The following is a 21,524-nucleotide window of genomic DNA, read 5'->3' on the forward strand; positions in this document are numbered from 1 at the left end:
GAATATTAGGTGAAAAGCACTTTTAGTAATTTTATGTTAAAAGAGAACTCGTGAATAGCAGCTTCTTATTCTAAGTAAGATTTGATTTTTTTTACAAAAGAAGGCAAAAATTGAAAACCAAATTCTTTTTTTTTTTTTGTTGGGATCAAAAATACATTAATGTTTAAACGGAAAATTTCAAATAAGGGCTCCAAGTGCCTTCATTTTCTCAAATGATGGTTCGAAGTGGACATTATTACAAATAAGAACTTGAAATACTTTATTTATTTCAAAGAAGGGTATGACCAATAGTGTTTTTGTCATGGGCCTTTTTTAAATTTTTTTCTCTTTTTCTTTTTTTCCTTTTTTCTTTCTATTTTTCCTTAAATTTACCCCTTCATCCTCTTCGTCCTCACCTGTGGCGGCCTCCGGCGAGAGCTAGGCAGTCGAGGCGCCTCCACTCCATTTGCTTTCTCTTTATCTTCCTTTTATCTTCTTCTAAGTTCTACCTTCTTCTTGTTTCCGATTCCTTCCTCACCAACCCATGCCGCCCGATCAGCAGTGCTCTGACGTGCATAGCCTCGAGCCCATGCCACGGTGGTGCCATAGGAGCGGAGCAGTTCGTTCCCGTTAGCAAGGCACCGTGGGTGTTTCCTCTAAGCCATGGCTGCTCCCTCTCCAAGGCATGTTCGTCCTCATCGCTGTCGAGTTGCCCACAAGGCTTCAACTTGGTGATCAAACTCGTCGTCCCAGTGAGATTCATCCACGAGCTTGAACTCATTATTCGAGTTTCCAAAATTGAACTTCACAACTCCCACAGAGAAAACAACACTAAAAAACTGGGCGGAAGAAACAGAGAAAATTCACACAATTTGTGCGTTGAGTAATCGCATCGCCTTCTTGCCTTGTCGGCCGCGAGGGACGGACTCGCTCAGGCCCTTACCAACCGCCGCTAGGCGACCCTCACCCACATTTGGCAAGGGCCGGCCTCGCTTGTGGCTGGCAAGGGCTCGCTTCGCCTAGACAAGATTTCCATTGAAGAATAAACCAAGGGAACTACCGAAATGAATTTACATTAGGAAATAAGCGACAGATTCTTCCTCGTATGCTCGTCAATCTTCAACAACGTATTTATTTCTTCAAGCACCAAAGCCAATTCTTTGACAGAAGGAAAGAACACATATGTCAACCAACACCCCAAACGTCTATGTGATGAAATATAACCAAGCTAGACTGGGCGAGGCGAGGCCAGCCCTTGCCAAATTTGGGCAAGGGTTGCCTTGCAACGATTTGCGAGAACCCGGGCGAGGCCATCCCTCGCGGCCAACAAGGTGAGCAAGCCATATGGGGAAGCGCCTCAACGGCCTCAGGCCAAGTGTGGGTAGGGCGAAGCTACTGAGCTCTCTGGCCACCGGCTAGGATGAAGAGGACCAAGGGAAAAAAAAAAGATAAAGTAGAAAGAAAAATTAGAAAAAGGCATGTAACAAAAATTCCCTTGTCAGGCCCTTCGAAACAAACAAGGCATTTTATGCATTTATTTGAAATAATATCCACTTTGAGCCTTTATTCAAAAAAAAAAAAAAAAGAGCACTTTGAACATTTATTTGGAATTTTTCCAAATTTAAAAGGGGAGAGAGAGAGAGTGGTAGGGTTTGTGGACAGCCTAGAGCGTAACCATACTGAATGGATGGGCCTGGGCCCAATACCATCCTCAGCTTAGTGGGCCTGAGCGGGCCCACACATAGCCAAGTTGCCATTAGGGTTTCAAGGTAGTGTTCTTCCTTAAAGAGAGAGCGGAGAAAATTACTAAAAAAAAACCCTAAATTTATTGCAATTGTGTCGATTCAGTGTTAAAATTTTTCTTTTGTTGATTCAATCCTAAACAATTGTGTTGATTCAGTCCATCCAATCAATTTTGATTAACCGGCCACGTAATATTTTATTACTTTCTTTGAAATTTTCATTTTATTTTTCCTTTTTTATTGTACCTTTTTTGTTTTTTGAATCTTTTCTTCCCTCTTCTTCCTCTAGTCGATAGCTAGACCTCGATAACCGGCCAAAGGCAACGGCTGGCGAGGTAGACTTTGAAGGCCTTAGGTGAAGCTCGTCCCCGCCGACCACTAGCAAGGGCAAGCCTCGCCGTCGCTAGGCAAGGCTTGCCTCACCGTACCTATGCGAGAATAAGCCTTGCCGTCAGTCTCCTACCAGCCCTAACAAAAAAAAGAAAGAAAAAAGAGATAGAAAAAATTATAAAAAAATAATTAAAAATTATCCATATCAATTTCGGTAACGCCCCACCATCACATACCAGCCAAATAGACTGAATTATCATAATTGTAAAAGTTTTATGACTTAATTGGCCAAAAATAAAGGTTATGATTGGAGTGGCAAATTACAATAGGTTTAAAACCTTTTTGTTCCAAAGTTAGGTTCTGAAGGTTTAATAAATAGAAAGCGAAGCATAAACAGTTGATAAACTGGCGTAACATCGCTAGGGGTTGGCAAAGCCAGCGTCCTTATTGTTTTATGATCGCCGCAAAATCCGTCAGTGGGCGATCTCCGTCTGACGGAACATTAATGAACTTCAAAAACAAATGGCGCAACAGTCTAATGTCGGTGGAGAAATTAATGCCCTAAATGCAAAAATTGGATTTGACTATACATCTAAGCAAGGACATACTTTCAAGGTTTAGTTCCAATTTCACACCAAACGAGAGAGAAAAGAAAGAAAGAAGGGTAATAGAGACGAATGCCAAAATAGTAGCATGGTTTCTCAGAATTTTAGCTTGGTCATGACCTCAAGCATAGACATTATAGGGCTCACATGAAAATACTTCAAAATTTTCATTTCTCTGCCAGAAGCTCATCCGGTAGAGAAATGTGTTTGATAAAAAGCTGATCGAAATAGAAATCCGTTTGGTAAAAAAATTGACTTATGGTAGGATTTTTCACTTCTAATATGATTTTTGGTTAATTTTGAGAAATAAAAAATTTTAACTTCTCGACTTCGGAATCACTTTTTGGATCACACCCACCTCCGTCGACCACCGTTGTTGTGACCGCCAATGACTAACCACAACCGCAACGACCGCCGGCCATCGGCCACCTACCACCGCCGCTGCGACCGCCGGCCACCGACCACCGCCCACCCACCACCGCCGGCCGCCGACCACCTCCGTCGCCTACCGCAATCGCCGACCACCGTTGCTGCCTACCGTAGCCGCCCCGCTACCGACCACACCCCAGGCACTCGATTGCCGTCTCCGTTGCCCGCCGACCGCGGCCGCCACTGACCACCGCTAACCGCCGACTATCGCCGCCCGTCGACTATCGCCGCCGAAGATTTTGTTAATAATGTTTCAAAAGTAAAAATTTTCAATTGTTACCAAACAAATTTTTCTGATCAGAAGTTAATCCGGAGTAGAAGTAGAAAAATCAACTTTTACTTTTGAGGAGAAGTAGAGAAATCAACTTCTAATCAGAAGTTGATTTCTCGTAGAGAAGTGTTACCATGCGTGCCCATAATCGGCTAGGTATGCAAAATGATACATATAATTGAGGCTTTTTAAACATTAACATATCGCAATTGATAAAGAAAATATTTTTTGTTGACTAATTTTTTTAATGGTCGCCAACCATTCCCCACCCTCATCAGTCCTTCTCAACAATGGTGGGGCGATGGCGGTGGCTACTTGCATCTTCTTCATTCTTTTTGTTTTGTATTTATTTTTTACAAAAAAAAATTGCTTATTTTTTTAATAAAATTGAAAATTTTAATTTGAACTGAAACGACTTCGTTTTATCCACATCAACGTACATAGGATAGAGAAAATAACTCTGTTGCATCAATTTGACAAAATTTAGGACTTGATTGCACTTTTTGTAAATTTTAGGACTCAATTGCATTTTCGTGATAAGTTTAAGGACTTCCAATACACTTATTCAGAAATTTTATTTAGAAAAAAAATTTAGAAAAAAGTAAGAGAATGAACAGTTTGTCGATGGAGTGCTACCGCTATCGCCGCTCATTGCCAAAGAAGCTAGCGACCTCCGCCGGCCCCGGGGGAGGGCACCCAAATCTGGGCAACACGGCGGCGCTTGCATGGGGTTCACGGGGCCTCACCCTAAGTCTGGCCACCCTCGCATAGTACCGGCATCCATGGCAGCAATTTTCTAGCCAAAATTGGCTGGACAAGCTTAATTGACAAAACACAAAAAGGTTTACAATTCAATTGGTAAAATTAAAAGGTTCATAATTAAATTGGCTGAAAAACGCAATAAATTCAAGACTCTTTGGACATTTTCCTTACAATAAACTTATGAATGGACTGGCGACACCATCCAGCTGAGCACAAGTCTACCGCTACCAGGATGGTTCTACTTCTCTTCTTTCTGGACGCTTTCTTTCTAGTCACTCGATTTCGTGCAACTACCATCACAGATTGTGTGCGATTCGTGTGTACAAACACAGTAATGAGAAAATCACAAGTCCACGTTCCCCGCTTCCCAATAACCGCAGAAGACCAGCGGCCACAGCCAATTGCACGATACCAACCCATCGATTCAATCTCCTTTCATGTGTCAGGAAGTCACCTGGCAGCTAGCACTTGCCTAAGAGCAATATAAATAAACCAGCCAGTTATTAGAAGCTGTTCATTTGGGACATTTACGCAACCATTCTAATTTCCTGATTCTGTTTCTCAAAATAAAATAAAAAATATGAAGATTTCATTTTGTAACGTAAATAATTCTGATTCTGTTCCCGAAAATAGTTTTAGAATAAAAACAAGTTAATTTTGGAAAACAAAATCACTCTTGAGAATCACAAAACAGAAATAAATCCCACATTTCTCAGTTTTCCTTTTCGGCTCTCTTGTCAATTTTTTCTCGACCTAAAACAGAACGAGATCTCGTTTTTAAAGAAAAAAGTACAAGATAATAAAATATAAATAAAAAAATCGAAAAAAAATTGGAAAAATTCTAAATAAATAAATTTCAGAAAATCCCTAAAAACAGAATGGTGAATAAATGATACAGCAACCCCTGGAGGCGACAACAGTGCTAGCAGAATAACTTGGAGCGCTATCTCAAGCTCATTCCTCATTTTGGCATCGATGATGTTTTATTGAGGTCCGTGGGTTATATTGCACACATCCGATCGGTGGGGAGATGCTTGACACGGATTGTTATGGTTATCAGAGAGGTGAATCCCGGCGTTTTTTGAGATTTTGGTCGTTTCAGTTGCTTTCGGCTTTCTCGATATGGTGAATTCAATTTCGTTGCGGTGGCGGGTCTAGCTAGCTATTTCACTCTATTTTATGCCCTGATTATTGTGTGCTCGACTCATCGAGGATCTTGACCTCGAGACGTTGATGGAGGTCATTTCTCGGGTGCATCACAATAAAATTGTTCGCACTTCTCTTTCATGAATCGCTGCCACCGTGTTCAGGGCTTGAAGACAAGTGTTAAACTAGCGGAGGTACTCACGATTTCTGCAGGGCTCTGGCTCGGGCATAACTCCATAATTAACTTTGTCTTGGGAGTTATGATTCTTGCCTTTTTTTCTTTCTTTTTTTTCGCTCAGGGTGATTATGCATTTCTGTTAAATTAATGTCTCGAGTTTGACACGGATGACATGGATCGGAATTGGATACGAGACCCAACAAAAATTGGATGATGTGGATCGGAATTCTCGACTGAATACTTATCGGAGTCATGCTGTTGGAGTTCAACCTAGATAAGGGTTGTTACTTTACTTTATCTATTTTCTTTGAAGCGGTGGCAAATATTAAAAGTAAATAAAAGGGGTTTGCTTTTGTTCTCGTGTGCAAGGCTTGGCTGCCGCACGAACAGGGGACGCATTCTGTGCCGCACGATAGACTCGCCGAAGGACGAACGCCAAGAAAGAAAAAGAACGACAACCGTGATTCCTTTTATTAAAATAGGATGTGAAAACACTCGAGTGCGTGAACGATTGTAATTCTGATTCTCCGATTATAGTAGATTATATTGCCAGCTCTCCTTGTGGACGTAGGTATCGATATTCGGATCGAACCACGTAAATATGTGGTGTCCTTTATTATTTCTCATAATTTTTCTAATAATTTTGTATTGACTTATTTGCAAGATCCATCAGCGTTTTCACGCTATTATCTCAACAATTTCTATGCTTCTTACTTATTCCTAAAGTACGATAAAATTAAAAATCATACGTTTTGAGTACTAAAAAATGTACGGAAAAAAATTTAAAAATCATACGTTTTGAGTACTAAAAAATGTACGAAAAAAGAATTAAAAACCACACATCTTAAGGAGAAAATATTGACCAAAAAAAGTGATCTCGTGGAGTGATGTCTTCTTCTGCCAAATTAGTTGGTTGATAGATGAACATCGGATGTTGTCTTCATGTGATATTGTGGGGAAAACCCCTACGTTTGGTCGTTGGGATTTTTAGACAGCATATGACTAGATATGATATGATATAAAATCTAGGACTTTTGCTATATCCCATCCATCATTTGGACTTTTGCTATATCCCATCCATCATTTGGTAACCGACAATAATAAAGTAAGATAATTTCACATCGTATTTTGTCTATTGTTTGGTATAAATGACATATTGTTATAAATGAACCTAAAAGTTGTACAAACAAAAACGATAAGAAACCTTCGTGACACTTTTGCCTACTTCATTTTTATTGCTAATATTTTTTTTTTGTTGTTCATTTTCTTTTTTTTAATTCCTTTATTTTTAATTTATTTACCCCTTCCATCATTCTCTAATAACATTTTACTAAATAATAAACTATACTAGTATTCATAAATTACTAAAATACCTAAAATACGTAATTAATATAAAAATTTATATATATACCGAATTTATGCTATAAGATAGAAATAAATTAGAATACATAAATAAAAATGGGAATAAATAATAATGATTTTTTTTATTTTTTATCATAGAAATCAAGTATTATTTATATTATAATACTATTTTAATTTAATTAGTTTGAGAAAATTGTTATTAGAAAAAAATAACTCATGCATTAGGGCTATTAGAAATCCTATCCACTTTTATCTCACCTCCCCCATGTTGATAATTTTATCTAGGCTATATTCCTCTTATATCTCACTATATCCCGACCTAGGCGGACACCAAACATAGGATATAATAAATTTTATCATATCCTGAATTTTATCCCGATTACCAAACGCAGTCTCGAGGAATATTGACATAAAAATCGTTTTTGTTGGTGGCATTTCTAATAACTTTTTTTTTTTGGGTCAAAGCATTTCTAATAAATTGACCAAAGGAAATAGCGTGTGAATTGACATTTCTAATAAATTAAATTTGTTATAATTTATGTTTTGGCAAGTTCTTACTGGCTTTATTGTTATTCTACCTACTCTCCCTTCAACTATTTTAATAGATGCTATAAACCCAACTAGGAGTGATCAATTTCCTTTTTGGTTCCGCTTAGGAATCGGAAATCGGACCAAAATGACCGGTTTTCGGGTAGTCCAATGAAATCGGCGAATTACTAATAAGGATGAGCAACACGGACGTAATTCTAATATATCAATTAAAAATTAAATTTACATTTAAGAAATAAAAATAGTAATGTGTAAGTCATTACATTTACATTTAAGAAATAGAAAAATAAAAAATAATCAATTTAGTTCCCCTATTCAACCTAACTAAAAATAATCGGTTTCAATTTTATGGAACCGGAAATAGGTACTGAACTATCAATCCGTCTTGCTTGTTCCTAGTGCCAATGTGGTAATAAAGATGTTGTGTCTCCATTTTGGACATTTGTTTCTAATGTAGAATAACGAGACTAGTGATGAACATTATAAGATGTAATTGAACTTTCACGATAAGTTTTAGGACTTTTAGTGCATGTATTCAAAAATTTTAATGATGCCGCAATGGCTTACTGCTTGAATGCATGATATTCACATACAACATCTTGAATGATTTGACTATACAATCCACAAATATCCAATCTCTTAAAAGGAACCGGAGGCGCTCGATCATTGAAATGAATGGCAAAGTTAAAATCATCTTATATCCGATCTCTTCGATTGTATAATCTGCAATATTCTAATTTTGATTGCAAATTCAGGCATTAGCAAATTCAATAGAGGGATATTGACTTATGCCTCCATACCCGTCTCTTTTGTTAATAAAATCATCTTGGAGCCTACATTTTTTTTTTAATAAAAGAAGGTAATATATTCACTTTTCTCTTGAAAGAAAAAGGGTAAAAATTAAGAGAAGAGTTCATTTATAACTTCACACTGATATTAAAAGATCGGGTATGAGTTACGAAAACTTATCAATAATGCGATGATTCTTGCAACATATGGGAAAAGTTTGTATCTTCTCTTTCCATATTTTTTTTAAAATTTTCCACTGATGTATTGATTTAATCAATTTAAAAAGATACGAGAAAGAGAAAAGGATATGGGGTTCATGCTCGTGCCTCAAGGTGCGCATGAAAACACTTCTCTTCGAGAAATAAACTTTTGATAAGAAGTTAATTTTTCTATTTCTTCTCAAAAGTAGAAGTTGATTTTTCTACTTTCGCTCTAGATCGACTTTTGATCAGAAAAATTCGTTTGGAAACGGTTGAAAATTTCTACTTTTGAAACATTATTAATAAATTTTTCGGCAACAATGGTTGACGGCAGCGATGGTAGTCGGCGGTCGGCGGCAAGCGCGATGGTCGGTGGGCGGCGGCCGGTGGTGGCGGTTGTGATCGGCGGTGGTCGGCGGCCGGCGGTGGCGATACGTGGGCGGCGGCCGCAGCGGCCGTGGTCGGCGGCCGACGGTTGCAGCAACGGTGGTCGGTGGAGGTAAGTGTGGTTCAATAAGTGATTCTGGAGTCGAGAAGTTAAAATTTTTTACTTCTTAAAATTGGCCTAAAATCTTATCATAAGTGAAAAATTTTATCGGGAGTGAAAAATCCTACCATAAGTCAATTGTTTTTACTAAACGGATTTCTACTTCGATCGGGTTTTTATCAAACACATTTCTCTGCTAGATGGGCTTATGAGAAAAATGAAATTTCTGAAGTGATTTTATGCGGCCCTTAGCTTTTGGAAGAAGAATTGACAGAAGCAGAAACAGGAAATGAGTAAAATCCAGGGTCCCAAAAAGTAAATACCGCGAAGTAAAAGGGCTGCCGAAGAAAAGATTTTAGAATAAGCCTATCCCCATTAAGAATCTCTTTTGGCGACGGTAACAGCTGACGTGCGCTCTCTCCCTCCGTCGCCTTCTCGTCATCACTGGACCTGAAACTGCAACTGCAACTGCAACTGTAAGCTCCGCCTCATTTTCCATTTCCCAGGAACCATTGGAGCGACCGGAAAAATCCAAGCTTTTCACGGTGGTGGGTTTCTTCCGCCGTCAAGATCGATCCCCTCCCGCGAACCCTAACCGTTGATTCTCCCCCACGGAGATCGGTTCATTTGGGTGATTTTGATTTTTCTGGGTGGGAGCAATCATCCATCAATTTCACAGTTGAAGACGATCTGACTCTCCCACCTGGACAATGTGCCATCCTCGCCAGGTAAGTTCAAGTCCGACAAGCCGTTGGCCTACATCCACCGTCCGAGTTTGCTCAGGTTTGGGTTGGCATAATCGCCCCTTTCTTATTTATTTTATTTCTTTGGACTCCCCAATGATTTGAACTATAAGACCTAAATTTCTCCGTCACTTCCCCATCCGTCGATCTCTCTCTGTAATAGGTTGTTTGAGCATGCCCATTCTCTCGCAATAAGCTGAAAAGGAAAGGAAAAATCCGAACTTTATCTTGCCACAGCACACATAGTGTGGTGTATGTTGCATTAGAGACATTGTGTTTGTTTGAGAGAGAGACGGAGAGAGTCCCAAGTGATTTTTGGATGGCCAGCGTGTCTGGGCTGTTTTCTCCTTCCGCACCCACCCCGAGAATCAAGATTCAGCCTGCGATGGGAGTTTTTCGATCTGGGTCTTGCCCGAATAAGATCGTGCTGAGGCAGATACTGTGCAGCAGCGCCAACGAGAAACATGCTTCGGGCGTTGTATCTTCTGAATCTCGAGTGCCTAGGTGAGTACTGATTGGGGCTGTCTGCGTTCACAATGCTTCTTGATGCAATTGCAGTAGCGAGGAGTTGTATCAGTTGCATCGAATAATGTTTTTGGTGATGTTATGGTAGAGTTGATTGGTGAAAAGTGGAAATATGTTTAGCTGTATCTGTTGTTATTTCGGTTTCCTTGTTTGACCTAGCTTTTCATTTTTAATCTTTTAATTTCTGTCAAAGCCTGGTAGAATTGGAAAGAGAACGATGATGTTGGCTAGATTAGCTCATGGGTATGGTCTAAAGGATTGCCTTTCCTATTTGATTTGTTTGTGGTTGATGCATGTATATTTGGAGAAGAGGGAGAAACATTTGAGCAAGTAGATAGATACTAAATTCGTTATGGGACCGAGTGGTCTCGCATCATGGCAATTGTGACCGGAGCGTATTGTTCAATGACTATGTTGAGTTTATTTTGGTCGGTGGATGGCGTTTTAGTCTATTTGAATTTGTTCGAATTGCTATGAGAAGAGCTTAGAGAATTTTTGAGACGAAAAAGTTCTCGAAACAGCTTGATCTTTTCTATGATTTATGAGGGTTGTATAGATTGTACAGGAGACATCAAGAGAAAGTTAGGTTCTGAAAGCAGTTTGGTGGGATACATGTTTCTCGATTCTTCTTTTCACTCAATCTGAATGCAGCTTCTTTAAAATGGAGATCAATGATAAACTTTTGTTCCAATTGTTTGAGTTTCTGTTGTTTACTATTAAGATGGTAACGGACCGTAGATTATGATAGATGAGCGAAAAAGAGACTTCAATCCATACAGCTGATACAAGTGCTTGTTATGTTGTTAAGTTTCCTGATTAAGCATCTCGAATCATTCTACCAAGATTTTGCATGAACTTTGCTCTGCGGAAGTTGGCTTCTATGCTTCACATACCTCTATGCTAAAGGATAAGGTCTGCATTTAAACCTAGTCAACCCTAAAATGTTTAGTCCTGCCTTGGCCACATCCCATCTGTAGATGGACACAAACCTGGAACGACATATGTGGCCTTGTCAATTTTCAGCTGTCAAGATCAGTTGAAGATAGATGGAGGATTTATTGTGTCCAAGTGGCCGAGTATGCATCCTCATCGAGGGCAGTTTTATCAAGTAGTGCAAAATTGGAATTTATAGCTTGAACTTTGAGGAAGCGGTTCTTTATTTTGTTAACCTATATGTGTGAACTAAATATTTGAAGGGTCATTGGTAAAGGCTGCAAGTTAATTGGATGCGGCTCGGGCATTCCAACTCTTCAGGTTTCAAATGATGATCTTGCAACAATTGTCGACACCTCTGATGAATGGATATCAGTTCGTACTGGGATCCGCAATCGACGTGTTCTGTCAGGTTGGTTATTGTAGATGATGCTGCCATTTCTACTGCTTAAGTTCTAAGCTAATGAAGAAAAGTTGGTCTTCTTGTTGATTTTGGCTGAACTGGTCTAATCTTGCTTTCTCCACATACCTAATCAAGAAAGATCGGATTGTTGGTTTTATTTATTTTTGTCGTTTTGATGTGTACAATCAGATGTAGACATGATTTTGCAAGATTATGAATGAAGATCCATCTATCATCTGCGAATTTATCCACTTATGTCACTTTTGTTTCCTTCATTATTCTTAACTTTGGATTTAAGTAATCACTTTCACCGTTTTGTTCCCATGGTCAGAATCTTACTATCTTATGTATGTGGTGGCTCTAAGGTTGATAGCTGCAGTCTCACGATTTTGTCAATGCAGGCAAAGATAGCTTAACAGGTTTGGCTGTGGAGGCAGCGAGGAAAGCTCTAGAGATGGCACAGGTTGATCCTGAGGATATTGACCTAGTCTTAATGTGCACGTCTACGCCAGAGGATCTTTTTGGTAGCGCTCCTCAGGTACTCTACGATTGCATCTATTCTGGTTGTGTGCACTTTGGTCTTTCACATTTGCACCTGTCCTTGGTTGAGTATGATTCCATCATCCTTCCTGCTAAGTCATATAGAGGATTACAAATTCAATGGGGGGAGATCTTATGTCTTGGTGTAACCCTAGAACGGTCGTAGTTGGCACAAGCCTTGACAGTTCTTGGTTCCTTACTAAATAAACATCACTAGAGTCCAAAACATTCCCTCCACAAGATACCTCCTTCAAGAAGTCTTTTCCATCTCAGATGTTTATCTAAACCATCTCATAGTACATTCTTTTGCATTGTGTCTATTTCAGATTCAAAAAGAACTTGGATGCAAGCAGAATCCTTTGGCTTACGACATAACAGCTGCATGCAGTGGGTTTGTGCTAGGTCTGGTCTCAGCTGCTTGTCACATCAGGGGTACTGTAAAATACATTTGCTTTTTTCGAATAGTCTTCAGTATGATTAAAATCTTTTTTTAGCTAGTTACCATTACCATTAATCTTGGTTAAAATGTGCCTGAAACTACAGGAGGTGGGTTTAACAATGTCCTAATTGTTGGCGCGGACTCTCTTTCACGTTATGTTGATTGGACTGATAGAGGGACCTGCATTTTATTCGGGGACGCTGCTGGTGCTGTAGTGATGCAGGTGATTTCTGTGTTAGACTGCATGAGGGTTATCCATGTGAAGCTTATGCAGCTCTTTAAATATTCTTTCTTCTGGCATTGAAATATTGTACTCTCACATTATAAAGGTTCATTAATGTCGTTGTCGTCATCATCATTGTATGGCATTTTGATACTTATGTTTGACATACATATTAGGTTTATTACCTGTCTCCATTGCTATGTCATAATTCTTTGGAAGGATTTGGTAATTTGTTTTATCTTATGACGCTTCATTTCTCTGCTAGCCTGTATGTATGATCCAAGAGAAATAATCCAGGTTCCTCGAATCTTGCTTCTCTGAGTATTTTTTGTCCAAAGAACTTAAGAGGACTGACTATTCGAGGACAATGATAATGGATACCGTTTAATTAATGGAATGTACTTGTATGCACTGCACTCAGTCTTCTCGAGTATAATGTTTTTGTTTGTCTTCGTAGCTTTCTGGTGAAAGCCTTCACTAACATTTGTTGTAGAACACACTAATGGCATATATCTTAGCAGCCAACCTCCTTTTACCTTATCCAGATTGCCTGTCGGTCTGCTGTCTGTTGTGTGAGGGTCTCCTGTACAAAATCTAATTCAGCTTAGCCTTGTTCATGCCTTTAGCCAATTAAACATCAGGAGTAACTAAAATTATTTGATTCCATACTTCTCTGCAGGCCTGTGAAGCTGAGGAGGATGGTTTATTCGCTTTTGACTTGCATAGTGATGGAGATGGTCAAAGGTACTTATCTTCCATGGTCTTCTTCTTCTCTTTCATCACCTTCTGCTAGGAATACCAGTTTTTAGAACCTTAAATTTCATTTTGCAGGCATCTAAATGCTTCTGTCAAGGAAAACGAGAACGATCATGCCTTGGGTACTAATGGTTCAGTAAGAGATTTCCCTCCAAGGCAATCCTCTTATTCCTGCATCCAGATGAACGGCAAAGAGGTTTTCCGTTTTGCCGTGCGCTGTGTGCCACAGTCAATCGAATCTTCCCTCGAGAAGGCCGGCCTTACTGGATCTGGCATCGATTGGCTGTTGCTTCACCAGGTATTCTTCAATTTCCTAACTTAGCCATAGAAGATTGGGATTGAAAATTTTGCACTCTAGTTATGTCTTCCTTCTCTTTCTTTGATCAATTATGTGACCGCATGTGTCCATGCATTCTCTTGAACCAAAACTATGGTGATAGTTAACTTTGAATTCTTAGTACATAGACACGTAAATGTGTGAAAAACGATATAGTCAGATTTTACGGATTACTTATCCAAAGAAGAATGTGAGAAGCACTGTAGAAACTGACAGAGATGATGCAGGCAAACCAGAGGATCATCGACGCTGTAGCAACACGTTTGGAAGTCCCTCAGGAGCGTGTCCTATCAAATCTGGCAAATTACGGTAACACAAGCGCTGCTTCGATACCCTTGGCCTTGGATGAAGCTGTTCGTGGCGGAAAGGTGAAGTCGGGCCACAAGATTGCGGTTGCAGGTTTCGGAGCCGGCCTAACTTGGGGTTCTGCCATTGTTAGATGGGGATAAAGCTTTATGACTTCCAGTTATCTATCAATGACTACTAAGCCTAAGAGTCCAGATGTAGCACAAGGTAATCGCCGAATTCGTGCTTCCAATTTTCACAAAATTCTCTTATTGAGGTGGCAATTTTGTTCCTTTTGAACTCCAAAGATTCAAATAAAAATTGTATTTTTGTCCTTCAACTCTTGAGCGACTCTTGTATGGATTTGTTGCTGTTGGTCTTCCAACACAGCAAGCTAGTGACAATCTAAATTATGCAGTTGAAGAAAAGATCTTTCGTTTTTGCACTCCCAGTATTAGTTCTCTATTCCCACTGCTGTTATTGTGAGTTTATCAATGTTTGAACAGAAGAAGGGCGCATTGCACAACTGGCAATTCTGCAAGAGAGGAAATATGTCTGAATCTTTATTGCTAATCAGATACATGAAATGTAGTTCTTTGTGCAATTTTTGCATTGAATAAATAAACGGGACAAAAAAATGAGGGACAACAACAGACAAACAAGAAAATTACATAGAAGCACAAGAATGTACTAACTTCACTCTCAAGTTAGTGAAGCTCAAGCTGAAACCTCTTGGGGTCTTGCTTTGATCCTCTTCAGAGTACCCTCCACTGCAATATCGACTGCATCCATCTTAGACCTCAAAGCAGGTGAGCCCCCATGTCTTCTGTACATGATCCTCGGTATCATTTCCACTACTTACTCATCTTCCTCACTCTCTCTGTTGGTATCCTCATCAGCCCGTCGACTATCCTCAGCCTTGTGAACACCACCTCCTCCTTCGACATCGACACTGAGAACTCCTCAAACTCTTCCTCCGGCAATGCCACAGGTACTGGGACCTAGCCGATTGGTCCTCAAAGAACACCAGAATGCGCCCAGCGAGGAGTGAATCGAAGGTCGACCTCCGCGTCGGTGTGTCCCCAGGGGGTTGCAAGTAGAATGCGGCCTTCAGCATCGGCCGCTGGTTATGGTTTTGAATCCTGAAATTCAAGCTTGTCGATATTCCCACATTGTGCACACGGATGCGATATGTTTTCCCTGTTAATCATTGGCATCAGTAAGTCTCGTGATTTACCCCACCTTCAAATCAGTTATTTAAAACAGGAAGTAATTATGGTACTGTTAACTTCTACTCTATTGAGCAGGTCTTCCTAAACCAAACCCCCCCACCCAAAAAGAAAAAAAAACAGATAAAAAAGAAAGAAAACAGAAGGGTTCAACTTTAGGAAACAAGATCAGCTTTCATAACATTATGCAAATGACGCAGAGAATTTTGTAAACTTTTGCGGCTCAAGCCACATCCACCGCAACCCGTGAACTAGTCACAGGATAAATAATTGTATGTGCTCACTTTAATAAGAGCAAGCAGTATTATGAAACAATCAAATAACTGCTATCACAAGAAGAGAATAACAGAAAAGAGCATGAAAATATAAGAAGTACCCATGGCTGCGACGCCTAGATCATACTCAGTGCAAAAGTTACCAGATTAATTTGGCACCTATCTTAGCCAGCCAAATTCTTTTTCTAGCACACAACTGAGAATCTTGGGAAAACTCCACAATGACAAGTGAAACTCCAGCATAACATTATCAATTGGAAGTAGAGCTTATCTGGTTTGTTTAAATAATTGCAGCTAATTTGTTTAATAATAGAACCTTAATTAATATTACCTGGGTGAACTGTAATGGTTTCATAATCAATACCATCCGGGACCAGAGTTTTGTTATATTGGTAAGGTCCTTTCCCATTAATAAGAACACCATCAGGCATCCCGAGGTCTTTTCCACCATTTGAGGGACTTCCTCAAGGCCTACAACAAAAAGCAAAATCTATCTTAAAAATAAGCTTTTGACCATATGCCACAATCCCAAATCATCTAACAGTCACCAACCGTATGATTCCTTTCCTGGTATACCAATCGCCAATCAGAACAACAATAACATCATCAGGAGTCATGAAGGGAATGTTGGCCGGTTATTGATAATAAAGCCACCGAATCCGCCTGATGCTCTCTAGAAATTAGTGGAGGGGAAGTAAAAGAAGCTCCCAATTTGATCCTTGACCTGAAACTGGTAAGTCCAGTTCCACTTTGGAGGAATGGGGCAATTAGTCCCCAGACCACCGTCTGTCTTGCCACGAAGTCCGCCGCTGCTGTATTCCGGACCTACTCGTAAGTAACAATTCACACACGCCACATGATCAAAAGAGCAGCAAAATCAAATCTTTCTTTTTGCCCCCTATTGTCTCACAATGTCAAGCAAATCATGCCAATGCATAAGAAGACTCTCGTCCAGCTTGTTGCGAACATTGACGACGACATGGTCGTTAGTAGTGACATTGACAGTAGGTCCTGGAAACTTGTCATTAATACCAATAACCTGCAAAGCACAATCGAAACCCAAACGATAAGCCCCGTGGAGCATTCACTCTGTTTTCACTGCATTGTCTGTTTCGACCTCTAACCAAAACGAATCAGCTCAAAGCAACTACTGAAAGCTCATTTCACTCAGATCCGTACCAAAAATGGAAACTTTTGAGGAATTAGCACAAGCCCATTATCTATAAGCAGGAAAAAAAGGTAGGCTCCAACACTGAAAGATGGAGCCCGAACCGAAAGAGAAAGATTCGGGGAAAACAGAGCAGGAGATCTGAGCACAGACATGTTTGAGGAACACCGAGCGGAGAGGCAGTGATGTAGAAGACTTTGAAATGGAAGAAGACGAATGGATCATCAGCGTAACAGGAGCCCAAGAGCTGGCCAATGTGGACGAGCAACAGCGATGCTGCGGTGGTGAGGCCATTCAAAGCCCATTTTACAAAGCTCCTTTACTTCTCTTTCCTCTCAGCGTGTTCGCGTCGAAAATTAGGGGCGAACTTTCCCGAGCTTTTATGGGCTTTGCATTATCTGGTAGAGCAAAAGCTAAAAAGGGGAGACAAAGCAGCCTCTGTATGCGGGCGTGTGCGAGCGGAAACGGCTCTTTTTTACTTTATCTGCTGCCCTTGTGGGCTTAATAATCTCATTAGCTCCGGGGACAGTCTGCAACAACAACAAAAAAAGCAAAAAGAAAGAAATAATTGCGGGGACCAATAATACCCTTGAATCTTTTCATGGATTGGTAGCGAGAATTAATCACGATATGTTTGCTAGAAAACTTCCTTTCTAAGATGTATGTACGTTCTTAGCTTAACGGGCTAGTCACAAACAATGCGGAATTCATCAATGGGGGAGAGAGAGAGAGACGAGGAGGATCGGATTCTAATCCCAAGCTCTTTTCTTGTCGGTCACCACTCGTCGTTCATGCGTTGCGGAGCATGACTGTGCATGCCGTGGAAGAGAGAAAGAGATAGAGAAAAACAGAGTAATATATGAACTTTCTCAAGAAAGAGAAAGTATGATGTGTGAGAGCTTATCGCCAGTTCAAAAAGAGATGAAATCTCAGGAAATTGGTCGCACCACCAACTCGTTGAGTCCTCAATCTCAAGTCTTGATTTTTTTTTTTCTGATTTACCTTCTTAAATTAACTCTGCCGACCAGACATCATTATTAATTAAAGCCTGTTTTTTTTTTTTCAGTTTCTTTTTCTTTCTTGGAAGAATAAAATAATTCAAAAAAAAAATTGGCAATTAGGAAAAGCGTTGGTTAGGTATTAACACCTGCTAATTGCTTGATTCGGTCTTCAGCTTTTCAGTTTTTCTCTGTTTTTTACTGTCGGGAGTGATCGATAGACCCCTTGGCTTTTTAACCCTCCTTCAATTTGTTATATTTTTAGGTAACCTACTCTTTAAAGTTGGAGTTAATATCATAGAAAACCTCATACTAATGCATTTATAATAAATTTACTCCAAATTATCTTTTTGATCTCGAAAAGCCCCAAACTAGTACACATATGATAAATTTATCCCAAACTATTTTTTGACCACTAAAAATCATAAAATGATATTTTGTGACAAATTTATCATAAAATAATTTTTTATCAAGAAAAATCCCAAGTTGGTATACCTTTGACAAATTTGCCATCCGTTAAATTGGATTAATACTATGAAAAACCCCAAATTGATAAACCTGTGACAAAAAAAGGGTAGAAATCTCAAACCGGTACACCCGTGAACTGTCACATGCCATCCAACTTAGAAATTTGACATTTAGATTTAACGAAAATAAGGGAGGGTAAATTTATCACATATATATCGGTGTATGGTAAATTTGTCACAAGTGTACTAGTTTGGAGTTTTTTATGGTCAAAAAAATAATTTGGGGCAAATTATCCACGTGTACCAATTTGAGTTTTTTCGTGATATTAACTCTTAAATTTTTAAATTTGACCCCCCCCAAAGGAAAAACTCTTCAAAATTTAATGGAATAGTTAGTCACGGCAATAATTATAGATTAAATTAAACATGTATAAAAAAATTTAAAATATAAAATAAATATATTAATAATTCATGGATCATATAAATATTAGATTAAAATTTCGAGACAATATTGAATAAATTAAAGTATCGAAAATAAATTTTTTCAAGTTTGAACGGTGAGACTTGTTCGGAGATTTTACTTTGGAAGGAGAATGGAAAAAGGAAGTGACGACATGACGGCCACTTTCTGTGGGGGGCGGTGGGGTCCGAGGCAGAGAAAATGGCAAAGCCGAAATCGGAAATTGCTCCACCAGAATTTTCCCGAGAAAGAAAAAAGATTTGCCATTTTCCAAGATGACATTCATTTTTTGGTGCTTCTATTTTGTTATAGTTTCGATTGTGACTCATAATTCACCCCCAAAAAAGTTTTTTTTTTATAAATATTTTAGATAAAACTCGGAGATTGATTTCGAAGAAAAACACATTCCCATGTATTATCTCGAGGAAAAGTGCTAAAAAGGCCCGGTATCAAATTAGTCCTGAAACTTTCAATTCGATTGATTTATTTTTAAACTTTTTCATGTTGATACCAACCGAGTCTATCCGGTCAATTTAGCTCGGAAATTACTAACGTGGAAGCTAATCGTCCTACATTGCACGACATCGGCGCTGACGAGAATTTTTTTAAAAATTTCCATAATATTTTATTTTCCTTTTTTAGTATATTTTTGTCTCTCTTTCTTTATTTTTTCCTTATTTCTCTCCGCCAATAGATAGCCGCGAATAAGGGCGACGGTTGGATGAGGCCACCCCTCGTCAGATCTGGCTCGCTGGCCTATGGCAATGGCTAGGGGTGACCCTCGAGCATCCCTCACCGGCGGTCGGCAACCTCTGCCGACCGTCACGGAGGCTGTCAAAGGGAAATAAAGAAAAAAGATAAATGAAAGAAAAGAGAAGAGAAAAAATTAACAGAAAATAATAAATAAATAAAAATGTCCACGTTAGCGTCAATTTTATTACGTAGAACGGTCGGTGTCCACGTCAGTAATTTTCGGCATAAATTGACCGAATGGACTCCATTTATATTAATATGAAAAGATTTAGAACTAAATTGATCCAATTAAAATATTTATGATTGAATTGATACCAATATTTTCCTCAATCATCTTGCATTCTCCTTTTTCTCACTTGCTACTTCATCCTTGCATGTTTGCGAAGTGTGTTCGGCTGCAACAAATAGTTATGAAATGATCGCGGTGATCGATTGCGTTACACGTGGCGATACTTCCTTCTAATGGCTTCACTGGAAAATACTTGGGAAAATGGAGAAAAAGGTAAATATACATTTAGGCTTTGTTAATCAATTCGCGAGACAGCATTGACTCGGTTAGTCTTTTTAGCTTTTTGCTTGGCGGCAAACATTGTAGCCCAAATTTTAATAATTATGGGTTTCCCAAGAGCGGGCCAAGGATCAATAATAGTAACCGCAACGGGCAAAAATAATAGTTAACTAAAAGATGAAATTAATTCCCAATTAATAATGTTGTCTGAACAAGAACGCGGATGTCTTGCCTCCAAAATGTTGGATTTTTGCTGTCTTTAACATAGCCAAGCCCTTCCTTTTCGAGCGAGCTCTAGTCCACTGTGTAAGTCTCCCTCTCTTGTAACTCTTGTTTCTGTTAATGAACAATGGAAGCGGATTATGAACATGAACTGCGTATGGCTGCTCTGAGCAGAAGATTAAGACACCTCTGGCCAAAAAGAAAAACTGCAGTTGTAGATGATTATATCACAGAGGAAAATTTGCGGAATGGGGAAAAAATTGCTTTCGGCAGATTACATGGAAGTCAGGATGTGAATTTCCAAGCTTTTCAGACAACTATGAAGAAAGCTTGGAAATGTGAGAATGTGACCTGTACGCAGTTTCTTCCTGGCCTCTTCCAATTCGAGTTTCCAACGATAGAGGAAAAGTTGAGAATCCTGGAGTCCGGGCCATGGTCTTTCACCCGCCATGTGCTTGTTCTTAGGCCTTGGGAACCTGGTGTTCTACCGCAATGTATTAAGTTTGATTCCTACGCCTTCTGGATGCATATTCATGGGCTTCCCGTGGAGGGGAGAACGGAAGAAGTAATTAGAAACATTGCAGGGAAATTAGGAGAAGTTCTCGATGTGAAGGTTGAAGCAAGGGGTTTTTCTGCTCTGACTGTGGGAAAAGCAAAAGTTATATTAGACTTATCTTGTCCCCTTGAGTCTGGAATGATCTACAGTTTCAAGGGTAAGGAACACTGGCTGGATTTTCGTTATGAAAGACTTCCTGTGTATTGTTTTTCATGTGGACGACTAGGTCATTATGCCCAAAAATGCAAAGAGATACCTTACGATGAGGAGTTCCTCTCAAATGATGACAACTTACTCTATGGCTCTTGGCTCAAGGCGGAGTTCAACACTTTTAGTCCTTTCTGGAAGTCTTTCTATGAACCACCTTTGGAGGTGCAGACTGATGTTGAGAGTGCTCCTGAAAATCCCGAAATCCTTGAACAACATGAAACCCTCGAAATTGTTGCCAATGACCCTCTAGAAGAAAGAGGAAAAAGGAAAATGACAGACATAATAGGAATGCGCTGAACCCCCTGTCGGACAAGGAAGTAGTGATGTTTGATCAATCTTCCCCTCTGTATTTAGAGCTCCCTTCAACTCAGCAAGGTCTTAAATCCCTGCAGAAAACCAAAACTATTAGCAAGGGCAGAGAAGTGAAAAAAGTGAGAAGATATAGTCCCTATGAAAAACAAGGCTCCAGTAGTCAGATTTTAGACGAGTTGAAACTGTTAGAGACCCAAGTGTTGGAAGTGGGTGACGCAACCTTACGGGCTATGGTGGCTGGCCCTAATAAGCCACCGGGTTACAAATGACACTATTATGTTGGAACTGTCAAGGGTTGGGCACTCCCTTGACAGTTCAAGCCTTAAGGGCCATCGTGGCTCGTGATAAGCCCA

At 39.6% G+C, this 21,524-nt stretch overlaps 2 protein-coding genes across 2 annotated transcripts; both read left to right on the top strand.

Moving 5' to 3' along the window:
• The first annotated feature begins 9,213 nt into the window (after positions 1 to 9,213).
• LOC115751155 (3-oxoacyl-[acyl-carrier-protein] synthase 3 A, chloroplastic-like) lies at positions 9,214 to 14,458 on the top strand. The gene is made up of 8 exons (XM_048272427.1): positions 9,214 to 10,076; positions 11,294 to 11,442; positions 11,835 to 11,971; positions 12,300 to 12,405; positions 12,517 to 12,635; positions 13,315 to 13,379; positions 13,467 to 13,689; positions 13,956 to 14,458. Exons 1-8 carry the CDS (start codon positions 9,892 to 9,894, stop codon positions 14,175 to 14,177), a joined length of 1,206 nt encoding a protein of 401 aa, XP_048128384.1. The 5' UTR covers positions 9,214 to 9,891; the 3' UTR covers positions 14,178 to 14,458.
• A 5,762-nt stretch (positions 14,459 to 20,220) lies between these two features.
• On the top strand, positions 20,221 to 21,156 carry LOC125312973 (uncharacterized protein At4g02000-like). Its single transcript, XM_048273082.1, has one exon. The coding sequence runs from the start codon at positions 20,221 to 20,223 to the stop codon at positions 21,154 to 21,156; it is 936 nt and encodes a 311-aa protein (XP_048129039.1).
• The last annotated feature ends 368 nt before the right edge of the window (positions 21,157 to 21,524 follow it).

The sequence above is a fragment of the Rhodamnia argentea genome, chromosome 11 (genome assembly GCF_020921035.1).
Source record: "Rhodamnia argentea isolate NSW1041297 chromosome 11, ASM2092103v1, whole genome shotgun sequence".
Classification (NCBI taxonomy): Eukaryota; Viridiplantae; Streptophyta; class Magnoliopsida; order Myrtales; family Myrtaceae; genus Rhodamnia; species Rhodamnia argentea.

Bases quoted from the DNA above. Each gene is read 5' to 3' on its own strand.
- LOC115751155 (XM_048272427.1), top strand. From the start codon at position 9,892: ATGGCCAGCGTGTCTGGGCTGTTTTCTCCTTCCGCACCCACCCCGAGA. The intron at 13,380-13,466 runs GTACTTATCTTC...TTCATTTTGCAG, and splicing joins AGTGATGGAGATGGTCAAAG to GCATCTAAATGCTTCTGTCA. The intron at 13,690-13,955 runs GTATTCTTCAAT...GAGATGATGCAG, and splicing joins ATTGGCTGTTGCTTCACCAG to GCAAACCAGAGGATCATCGA.
- LOC125312973 (XM_048273082.1), top strand. From the start codon at position 20,221: ATGGAAGCGGATTATGAACATGAACTGCGTATGGCTGCTCTGAGCAGA.